Here is an 11,940-nt window from a genome sequence, read left to right on the forward strand (position 1 = left end):
TAAGGTTTTAACGGTTCCCCCCCTATTTACTGCCTCGGTGAATTTTCACGTAAGCTACCTTATAGAGCTGAGTGTTTTAAAGGCTGTATCTGCGGCTGTGTTAAATTAACGTAAAGTCGCTGTGTGGAGCCCTCCCATAAACGAGTAGCGCGCGCGTCCACTTGTAAGCTAGCAAGAGGAGGGTGGGGACTAAACTTCCAGACCTCGCCCCAGTCGTTGTTCGACTCCAGCAGACAGGCAGCTAACCTCCGGTCGGCTTGAGAGACCTCTCTCAACTTAATTAGACAAACGTTGAAGGGGAGACCGGCACAGCTGTGTCAACCGAAGGGTAATCCACCAGCAACCATGTTCAGAAAGACCTTGAAGAAGGACCCCGAGCTGTTCCAGAACGTGTCCGAGGGGCTGCGGAAGCTTTACCGAACCAAACTGTTCCCGCTGGAGGACACGTATCGATTCCACGACTTCCACTCCCCAGCGCTGGAAGATGCCGACTTCGACAACAAGCCGATGGTCCTTCTGGTGGGGCAGTACTCCACCGGTAAAACCACCTTCATCCGGCACCTGATGGAGCAGGACTTCCCCGGTATGCGCATCGGCCCGGAGCCCACCACGGACTCTTTCATCGCGGTGATGCACGGCGAGCAGGACGGGGTGATCCCTGGAAATGCCCTGGTGGTGGACCCCAAGAAGCCCTTCCGTAAACTCAACGCATTTGGAAACGCCTTTCTTAACAGGTAATGACCCCCTTTGAACTTTATAGGGAAAAAACCTCAGATAATATCGGGGATTTAAATCTCCGCCTTACAAGTCCTAACACGCGCCACACCTTTTTTTTCTTCCTTAAGCATATCCATAATGTAGTGTTGCACAATTTTTGCTGAAGTGCCAAGAGGCTGTGAGAGTCTTCCTTCTTTCATCATCCCAAAAGAATGCCTGTAGAGTCAGTGGACAGGTGGAAAATCACTCCGTGTGTGTGGAACAGAGAAAAGCAAAGGTGCTTTCCAATAACCTCATCAAATAGGAAGCTCTTTCTCTTTCCCTTATAAACCAATGTCAATCACTGGTACATTTTATTACAAGGTACTTTTAGGAAATCACTATGTTCCAAACTCATTGCTCACACAACAGTATGCCCTATTAAACACAGATAAATGTGAGCTATGCTGCTTGGCAACATGCTGACCTTGTTGTGTCCTTATAAGCCAAGGCCATAAGTTTCACGTCCCTCAGGCTGTAAAAGTCTTACCTCACCAGGCTGCTCCTATCCGGCTCAGCTCTGGAGACATTGAGATATAAGGTTGCTGTTAACACTGGCGTTCAGTATTTTATCATTCAATTAACTTTTATGACATAAAAGAAATGATTAATCTTTCCTGTTCAGTTTCTACGTAGCATGTTGATTTAATTTGCTCCATTGTAGTCAAGTTGAAAAGCTAATCTTGGATCTTTAATCAAGATATTAGATTTTTTTTATTTGATTCAACCCAAACTTGGGTTAATCTTACACTGGATTCTAAACCGCCTTCGTTTGGTCTCTTAAACTATACAGATGATGTGATCTAACAAACTTCTGAGTAAATACATCATAGTAGCTAACCCCTGAAGCCACTAGTGTGTGTCCTATGGAGTTATTTTAACAGAGGGTTAAAGGTGGTGATCTGTTGGTTGTCATCAGATGTTTCATCTTTGGTCAGTTTTAATTCATCTGATGGGAGGTGGTTCTGGGGGCTGATTATCCAGATTCAGAACGGATTTTCCCATCCAATGAATGACTGGTTCTTCCAAAAGCTCAGATGAGTCAGAGCTCCAGGTTAGTTTTTTTTTTTTTTTAGCTCACTCTGGCATAAATTAGTGTTGCACATTAGTGATTTTTGAGTCCAAAAAAACCCCAAGGACTTTTGAAAAGTTTAGTTTGCCACTATTTCAAATGCTCTCCCAATGAGGCTTGGAAAGCAAAGATATGTTATCTGAATGCTAAAACACCTGATCCTGTTATGTAATGTGTGGATTTCTAATGACAGACTTCCTAAAATGTGACGTCCCTTCCTGGAACGGATATGGGATTCTCTCCTTCCCTCTGCCAGACAACATGTCATCCTGCAGAGAAACATCCGGCTAAATAGATTAGTCGTAACCCCCAACAAAAAGAAAGGGGCTAAATTTGTTTACAGCTGTAATCTTAATTTTCTGTTGACATCAGATTGTTTATTTTGTTGCCAAGAGCTGTAGTAAGATAAACACTCGAGTTGGGACTTGCTCCGTTGGGCCCGTTTCCTATTATCAAGATCCTTTAACATTCCTTCCTGGAATTATGCAGAGTGTTGTCCTTATCTTCTATGGAGGCAAACTTCTGCCAAGTCACTATCATTCATGAGAAAAGTGTAACACCTATATTTCGTTTATCACTTTTATAGCAATAGGAAGTGTTTTGCTTTATCAGACATCATTCAAAGCTCAAACTTTATTAAAGACTAAAGAGGAAAGCAGATAAAATTTTCCTTTAAACAATGACCTATTGTTTGCCACATCATTTGTCAAACTCTTGGGCCAAGTACTTTCACATTATGTGGTTTGATTTGAATTCAGTCTGCATCTCTGTGGATTTTCTCTTTACTTTAATGCGCTTTAATTTGTTTAAATGTTTCTTTAGATTCATAATATTTTTGTTGTGTAGAGTTTTGGCTAATTGGACCACATGCCTCTGATTTGGTGTCTTGGTAGGTTTACTTCACTGCTGAGCTGTGAAGCAGAATGACACCAGATGTCGTTTTTGATGTTTGTTTTTTTCCCCAGTGTAACAGAGCTACTGAAAAAGAGATCACGTATCACCTCCAGAGTGATTATTACCCTTAGAAGATTAAAGAATAAATAGATGTTGCTGCCTTTTATTTTGAAATGCATGGTTTATTTCCAGTGAGAAGAAAGATGTTTTCTCAGAACCAGTACTGATTTCGCTTTTAAAAAACCCACATAGTTTGTTCTATTTAAACAAGAAAGCTTTTTTCCGCAATTAGCTCTGATTGTAAAAGATTATTTTGGCCTTTTAACACCAACCTATGAGACCTTTAAGCACAGAGTGCATCATGGCGGCCATATGCTGAGTCCATGATTATTATCATATCCCTATCTTATCAAACGTAATCAAAAGCACATGGCAACCAACCAGACAAAAAAAAACTCTACATCAAAATTGCCTGCTTTAAAGAGATTTTCTGATTAAAAGTTTGAGTGTATTTTCTTGTTGCGTGCATACAGTAGATGGTGGTTTGTCCTCCGTCTCTGTCGCCATGATGTTCTGAGGAACAGTTTAGGCTGTATCTTGCCTATCCGCTCGTTGCTGCAGATAAACACTAGTACCCTGCAATCGTTGATATCGATGATATCTATATTCTCTACTAGGCTTGTCCCGATCCGATCCACGTATCGGATCGGGACGCCGATATTGGCAAAAAAAATGCGTATCGGCAAAGCATGTAAAATGCCGATCCAGACTGCCGATCCAGTTTTTAAAAAAAAAATCCGGTCCGTATTTTCCAGTTTCGCCGATTGAAACGATCCATTCCACTATTTTGCGCCAGTGTTTCCCTGTTTTGCATTTTTATTAAAACTTACAGTAATACTTGCACCTTTAACTGTTTATGGTTTTACTGCTCACTGTGCAATTTCTGATTGCTATTCATAATTTTGTCCAGTTTGTGTTTATCTCTTAATAAACAGGTAAGTTTGTTGTTACCAAGCATTGTGTTTTATTCAATCTCACCTAATTTAGCTGGCTAGATGTTATCAAGAGTACTAAAACCCTTTTCAACATGAGTCTTACAACTAAGGCTAAATACTTTAACTTAAACTTAAATACATGCTCGGATAGGCTGGTATCGGCCAGTATCGGTATCGGATCGGAAGTCCAAAAACAATATCGTATTGGATCGGAAGTGCAAAAACCTGGATTGGGACATCTCTATTCTCTACATTTACACTACAGTTACAATAATTGTGATTGGTTATCTTACTTAGCCTGTTTCCTTTGAGGATACAAAAATCCACAATCTAAAACCAAAGTTGACTTTTTGGGTAGTGGCATCTACATGGTTAGTGTTGTTTCAGTTGGTTTAGGCAATAACTATAAAAATATTTCACCTAAAAATACTAATTTTGAATCACCTCTTCTACGCATTGCTTTAGTATTGTCTTCTAAAAAGTGGTGATAGAAAATCCAGGATCAGACTCTTAATTGGCTGAGTTGATGATATTGTGATGTCAGCCCTCCTGCGCTGCTTTTAACCATAGTTATTCAGTCTGCAGATTAGCCTTTAACTACCAGGCTCAGATGTGTCTTAGCTTCAGTGTAAGCAGTTATTTATGAAGAGCATAAACAGGAATCAGTTTGTCACGCCATCAGCTCTCACTCAGAGCGATAACTCTAAATCATTCTTTTTATTTCTGATTTCCTCTTATTTGTTATTTTTTTAACCAACATCTTCTTAAGAGTGATTTGATAGTACTTCTGACAAGCAAAGATACTGTTTCAGTTCCACTCCTTTATTTTTTGTGCCACTGCAGTCCAGAGGCCCCAGTGTATTTCTGTGTTTTCTGTAAGCCATTAGTCAGTAAATCTAGAATCAGCAAAGCTTCAGTTCCGCTCTGACCCACCCCGGCCCACACTGTCCGGCTCCGTCCTGTCCTGTTTTTCCAGGTTGCTGACTGAGCTTTTTAATGAGACCGAGGCCAGACCCTTGCCAAACCTCACGGTGTGCTTCAACCACTAAGGTAGAAGGAGATTTTTCTAAACAGCTGGTAAAATACATAAAGATTCAGACTTTTTAGTGGGAAAAATGGCCACATTAGTAGGCTTCCTGGTCACGTTTCCACTGAGAGTGACAGGCTTTCCATTTCCTCTTCTACATGGGAAACTGAGGTTACTATGCGAAGGAAGGCTGAAGGTCAGCATGCGTGTGTCATGACTGGGAGGGCTGATATAGTGTTAAATGTTCTATGTTTCGCTGAGGACGATTCTTCTCTTTTTTATGATCTATAATCACACAGCAGAGAAGTTGCTGGACTGCTAAGTCAGCACATTTCTGATTCTGATGAACTGGAGCTTTTTGTCCTGTAGGATCTGTAAGGACAGACAGTTCAATAAAAAAACATAACACGATTCCAGCTAAATTGTATTTAATAAAACATTTGAGAAAGAAAAAGGAAACCTTGCAGTGCTGCTATCTTTTTCTACCACTGTAAGCTGATCCCATTCCTCAGCTCTGAACCAAAGGAGCCATTTTCCTACTCTTCTTTGCCTGGATCTCTGTGGGTTTTTCCTTTTCCCCCCTGCATGCGGTGCTGGACCTCTGTCAGGGTTTGTAGAGTTTGTGCGGTCCAAGCAAGAATGTGAAAGTATGGTTTTCTCAGTCTTATGACCTGGTGCCTCTGAGCTCATGCTGTTAGCGTCAGTTCTGTTTGTTGAAGGGGCAGCAGAGTGAGAACTAATACTCTCAGCTATGAGACGTCCTAACAATCCAACCCTTTGTCCTGAGTGGGTCTCTGTGGGATTGTTTTAAACAAGTCATCCTCTCCCACATGTCTGTTGCTCACTCAGGTAGTGTGTCTGAGATTTCTGCTGGAGTATGCAACTCCCAGTTATGGCTTACAGCCCTGTGAACATCCTGAGGCTCTCTATGGCTGTAAATCACGTTGATCTGGGAAGAAGTCAACCCTCTAATTTGAAGGTTTATTGTTTGTTGATTCATTATTTTCCCTATTTATCTTTCTCACATTAATGTGAAAACAACAGCTTTATGCTGTCTGGAAAATCAGCATCAACACATTGTCTAACTTTGTAGGAAACAAACCAAAACATCAGTTAAAGTCACCTTTTTAAGCCTAATATATCTCTTAAGCTTGATTGAGGTATGTGGATTTGATTGACTGTAGAGTAAGCAAACGTCCTCTAAACATTCTGATACCCTCTAAACAGGTATTTGCATCACTTATGCCCCTTCTATTGACAGTTACTGCTTCACACAGCTTCACTCTGCTTGGTGTCCCTCTGCACCAAACTGGATTGGGTGCAGGAGGAGGAACAGAGAGGCTGCTGCTGGAAGAGATAATTTAGCTGATAGTTTAGCAGGATTAAGTTATCAAAGAAAGCAGCATCTGCATGTATTCTGAAAGCTTACGTGTCTTTTCTTTTTTTGTTTTCCTTAAGATGTGGTTTATGGTTTTTAAATAGTAAAAATGATATTTGCTTGTCCTGGTTCATTTATGGCGCTGTTTAAGTTGTCTCTTTTCAGTTGAATTTTTCCTGCACTTCCTCTGTGAGAATCTTTTTTTTTTTTTTCTTCATCCCATGGGCAATCAGCAAACAGCAGCCTGCTCAACTTATACTTCAGCCCTACTCTGCATTTCACATAATACCTCCTTTTTTAGCAGGCATGAAAAGTAGTGAAATAGTGATGGTAACACTCTCAAAGTCCTCTTGAGTGGAGTAGGGCTGGCCTCGGCTGAGTCTGTGGATAACTTATGATAATGCCACAACTGGTATCATTAACCCTATAGCTATTTTTTTTATTAAATATATATATATTATCCTGCTGTACTAAATATAAAAAAGAGAAGCTGCAATTTTTAAATGGCAGTCAGTTACCTATACCTTCAGAATGCTTGTCAATGCAGTGTATGTTAAAACACCCTTGCTTAACTGGTTTTCTATTCTCCTTATGCCCTTATCTCTCTCTCTCTCCATCTCTGTTGTGTTAGCTTTTTTTCTAATTTACTGTCATTTTCTCCATCCTGTGTCCCACCCCCTCCTCTAGGTTCATGTGTGCCCAGATGCCCAATCCCGTCCTGGAAAGCATCAGCATCATTGATACTCCTGGAATCCTGTCTGGAGAAAAGCAGAGGATAAGCAGAGGTCAGCTTTATAGACACTCACACTTTCACTATTGTTAGTATAGCACCACACCCTCTAAGTGAAAGCCCAGAATTGGAGGAATCACGCAGCCTGATGCAAATACAAAATTAGCTGAGAGGAAGTGAAGAGTTCAGATATAAAAAGGAAACATATTGTTTGTCCTTTTTTCTGCAAGACTTTTCTTTTGGTATTTTTACTTGTGCTTCTGCGCAGCAACTGTAACGGCTTGCCCAGAGTGTTGTCAAACCTGTATTTAACTCCTCTGGCACCCTAGAGGCAAAGCAGAACCCAAAACGTAATGCATGTGTGACAGAAACAAGGAGAGGCCATATAACACTTTGAAAAGCACATCATTTCCTGTTTATGTGGATGTCGTCTTTCAGATGAACTGTTATTTATGCTGCCTTTTATTTAGCCCATCAAAGAAAAACTCTGATTATGTTCCTTTTTGGTTATTTTTCTTTCTAATAACCCTGTGTTTTAATGCGTAGTTTCTTCCCTTCTGCCCTTCTTAAATAAACCAATTCTTATTTTTCCACTTGCACCAACAAAAGCGGGACCCTTGGGGTCATTTCATTGTTGCAGATTGAGCTTTTTGGAAAAAATACTTTTGATGATCTTACAGAACGTGAAGAGATAAAAGAACAGCTGAACAAAGCTTCTGCTTTTTGTACCTGCTTTTTTTTATTTGTCAGTTTAAGAGGAAACGCACATACACTATATTGCCAAAAGTATTTGCTCACCCATCCAAATTATTGGAATCAGGTGTTCCAATCACTTCCATGGCCACAGGTGTATAAATTCAAGCACCTAGGCATGCAGACTGTTTTTACAAACATTTGTGAAAGAATGGGTCGCTCTCAGGAGCTCAGTGAATTCCAGCGTGGAACTGTGATAGGATGCCACCTGTGCAACAAATCCAGTCGTGAAATTTCCTCGCTCCTAAATATTCCACAGTCAACTGTCAGCTGTATTATAAGAAAATGGAAGTGTTTGGGAACGACAGCAACTCAGCCACGAAGTGGTAGGCCACGTAAACTGACGGAGCGGGGTCAGCGGATGCTGACGCGCATAGTGCGAAGAGGTCGCCAACTTTCTGCAGAGTCAATCACTACAGACCTCCAAACTTCATGTGGCCTTCAGATTAGCTCAAGAACAGTGCGCAGAGAGCTTCATGGAATGGGTTTCCATGGTCGAGCAGCTGCATCCAAGCCATACATCACCAAGTGCAATGCAAAGCGTCGGATGCGGTGGTGTAAAGCACGCCGCCACTGGACTCTAGAGCAGTGGAGACGCGTTCTCTGGAGTGACGAATCGCGCTTCTCCATCTGGCAATCTGATGGACGGGTCTGGGTTTGGCGGTTGCCAGGAGAACGGTACTTGTCTGACTGCATTGTGCCAAGTGTAAAGTTTGGTGGAGGGGGGATTATGGTGTGGGGTTGTTTTTCAGGAGCTGGGCTTGGCCCCTTAGTTCCAGTGAAAGGAACTCTGAATGCTTCAGCATACCAAGACATTTTGGACAATTCCATGCTCCCAACTTTGTGGGAACAGTTTGGAGCTGGCCCCTTCCTCTTCCAACATGACTGTGCACCAGTGCACAAAGCAAGGTCCATAAAGACATGGATGACAGAGTCTGGTGTGGATGAACTTGACTGGCCTGCACAGAGTCCTGACCTCAACCCGATAGAACACCTTTGGGATGAATTAGAGCGGAGACTGAGAGCCAGGCCTTCTCGTCCAACATCAGTGTGCGACCTCACAAATGCGCTTCTGGAAGAATGGTCAAAAATTCCCATAAACACACTCCTAAACCTTGTGGACAGCCTTCCCAGAAGAGTTGAAGCTGTTCTAGCTGCAAAGGGTGGACCGACGTCATATTGAACCCTATGGATTAGGAACGGGATGTCACTTAAGCTCATATGTGAGTCAAGGCAGGTGAGCAAATACTTTTGGCAATATAGTGTACCAATAAGGAAGCTTTTCTTTTTTTCCTTTGTTAAAAGAATGAAACAGAAAAAGTCTATTGTTGTCCTCTAAATGACTTGATTTACCAGAGGACAGAAAAAATACCAAGAAATTTAGGAGTTCTTCTTCAGGATTCACCAGTGTTTTTTAATTACAGTTTAATACTATATTAATCACACTGCTCATAGGTTTTTGTTTCTGGTTACAACCACTAACTGCTATGTATATAATTGGGTTTTGATGTAACTGACCAACTCAAAGTAGTCCGTAATGGTTACCTAACCTTTTCTTTATAAAAAGTATGGTGTGTGTGTGTGTGTGTGTGTGTTTATATTTAGTCCCCTTTGTAATTTGGCTTTAGAAGTGGCCTGGTAGAGACACCATCTGTGTTTAATATTATATCAGAACATAAGAGAAATATATCTCACAGGTCTCTCATAAAAGATGCTTAAAGCAGGATTAGGTTATAAAATGGAGCACTGGTAAATCCAAAACCAGAAAAGGAAAGGAGATGGCACAACTACAATTTTATCTCTGGAGGAGCTGCAGAGATTCTCAGCACAGGTCGTAGAATATGTCAACAAAATGGCAATTAGTCACAGAATGCACTCCTCTGGCCGTTAAAGAGCAGTATCTACAGGACAGATTTAGTTGAAAGAAAGACAAGGTTTGTTTAGAGTTTCCTACAACCAATGCTGGTGATACAGCATAGATGGGAGTAGTTCTGGTCAGATGAGAACAGAACTGATTTTAGTTATTTTATCCCCTCTGACTGACATTGAGCTGTTTTAAAGAGAAGAATAGGTGAAATCAGTTGCTAGATGTGTAAAGCTGGTCGAGACATGTTCCTAAATAACAGTAAAAAAACGGTTAACATTTGTTGAAAAAGAATTGTAGGGCTGCAACTAATGATTGGTTTGCTTGTTGATTATGTCAATTTATTTTTTCTGTTTATTATTAATTGGATATCAAAAGGTTCCTTGAAGATTTTTTTACAGAATTAAAACCAGGTTAAAAAGAAAACTTTTCCACTTGAGGAGTTCTGGATAGAGCATATTGAAAGATGAAAATAATATTTTTTTAATCTTAAAGGTATAATGTTTAAATATTTTTAACACTTTTGGTCTAACTACTGCTGTAAGTGGGTTACTCTCAGCTGAAGACATGTTTTAGAGTCTGTATTCTCCAGTTAACAATTAATCGCTTACTAAATTAGTTGATGAACATTTTGATAATCCAGTTAATTGATACAGCTCTATAGAACATTTAAAAGGATGCAAAAACTTTGGCAAACAACTATTGAGACACTGCTGCTTAAAGGTCATTTTAAATGGAAATATGAATGTCAGACTTATGTTAGGACACAGATGATGTCAGTTTTCTCTGAAACAAATATACACATTTTCTTGCTCCGATGAAACGTAATCGGGATCTGAAATGTTTTTGTGTCTTTGTATGAATGTAGAAGTTGGTACAGGTTGAGGTGACCTTGTCTGATGGAACAGCAGAGTAAATCTAAGCAGTTTTGTTTCTCTTCATACTTTCACTCAGACGTATTCAGTCCTTTCTGAATACACGTCATCTCTGACCATGTATCTGTATAAACATTGGTATAGTAGTGTAATCCATAGACATACAGTACAGACTGTTTCACATATAAACAGACCTGTTAGACTGTGCTGCTCTAGCATGACGGGAATATGCATGTTCAGTCTGCAAACATTAACTTGGAACCATTTTGCAGGAAGCTTTGCTATAAAATCAGTTCATGACTGTGCCAACCTCTGAGTATTTAACTCGTCTATTAGACTCCATCAGTGCTTTTACTCCTAAAATCACAGCTGCTTTGGCCTTTTTCATAAGTATTTGACAAACCTGCTTTTCTACAGAAGGCAGTGAAACTAAAGTGAAATCATGAATGCTTCCTTGCTGTTGTGAAACCCTGACAATGTGTGCTGTTTGTGATTAGGCTAGCATGAACGCCTCAGTTCATGTTCCTGTCTAAGCTATGAAGTTACTAAAGCCATATTGAAACTGTGATTTTGCAGAACTATCTGGTGTCTTTCCCATAGTTACCTCTGATGACTAGGCAGTGAGACATTTGAGCCGTTCAGAGAAAACTATAAAAGAAGAAATTCTGAGAGGCAAAGTCAAGCTTTTGGGAAAACACTGCCTTCTCTGCCACTGGGTTGAGTGAAAGCCCTGATGGGTCCCTTTAGTTTTGACAGTGAAAATATATGATTATACCTGCACCAAACTAACTTTATTAGTTGCTTTTGACCCAACTAAAGATGGTGGTTTCTTTTCAGTTAGTACATTAAATTGAAAGTAAAACTGAGGATTGCCCTTCAAACAGCCAAGGTTCTCAACCTGCTGTCCTTTCAGTTTGACTGGGATTGTTTTGTTTTTTGTTTTCAATGATGCATATACAGTATGTGAGCAGTTTAGATAGTTTTGCTGTTTTGTTTTACATTTTTGAATGGGAAACCTGGACCTGGGAAAATTATCACCACAAATATAAAGTCGTAGGTAAATCATATTTAAATCTCAAATCATTCTGGCTTAAACATGTATATTATTATTATTATTATTATTATTATTATTATTATTATTATTATTATATTGTATTTGTCCTGAAATGTAGAAAATGTCTATTAAAAAAAAAAAAAAAAAAATCCTGTCTTAAGATCTATGGGGTTTTTCGTAATTTTATGCAGGCCAGTTAGTTATACGTCAGCTTGTACACTTAAATACTGCCAATCATATATCAACGGTCATCTCTCAATCAAATTTTTTCTGTCATAGCATCATGATTCATATGTCGCAGCTAATATAAGCAACGGTTGAAATAAGAAATACCGTATTTTCACGACCATAAGGGCACCGGACTAAAAGGCGCAGTCTCAGTTATGTGTGCCATTTCTGTATTTAACACACACATAAGGCGCACCGGACTAAAAGGCGCAGTCTCAGTTATGTGTGCCATTTCTGTATTTAACACACACATAAGGCGCACCGGACTATAGGGCGCGTTTTTTATATACAGGTACATGTCCTCTCAGGTGGAT

General features: G+C 40.1%; 1 protein-coding gene across 1 annotated transcript in view; it reads left to right on the forward strand.

The window, feature by feature from the left end:
* The first annotated feature begins 345 nt into the window (after nt 1-345).
* Nucleotides 346-11,940, forward strand: part of LOC107090988 (EH domain-containing protein 1-like) — a 19,960-nt gene continuing 8,365 nt past the window's right edge. Inside the window, exons 1-2 of the mRNA XM_015384660.1 lie at nt 346-734; nt 6,810-6,907. Coding sequence (XP_015240146.1) covers nt 346-734; nt 6,810-6,907 — 487 coding nt within the window. The remainder of the gene's footprint in view (nt 735-6,809; nt 6,908-11,940) is intronic.

This window comes from Cyprinodon variegatus, unplaced genomic scaffold (assembly GCF_000732505.1).
Source record: "Cyprinodon variegatus isolate N-32 unplaced genomic scaffold, C_variegatus-1.0 Scaffold319, whole genome shotgun sequence".
Classification (NCBI taxonomy): Eukaryota; Metazoa; Chordata; class Actinopteri; order Cyprinodontiformes; family Cyprinodontidae; genus Cyprinodon; species Cyprinodon variegatus.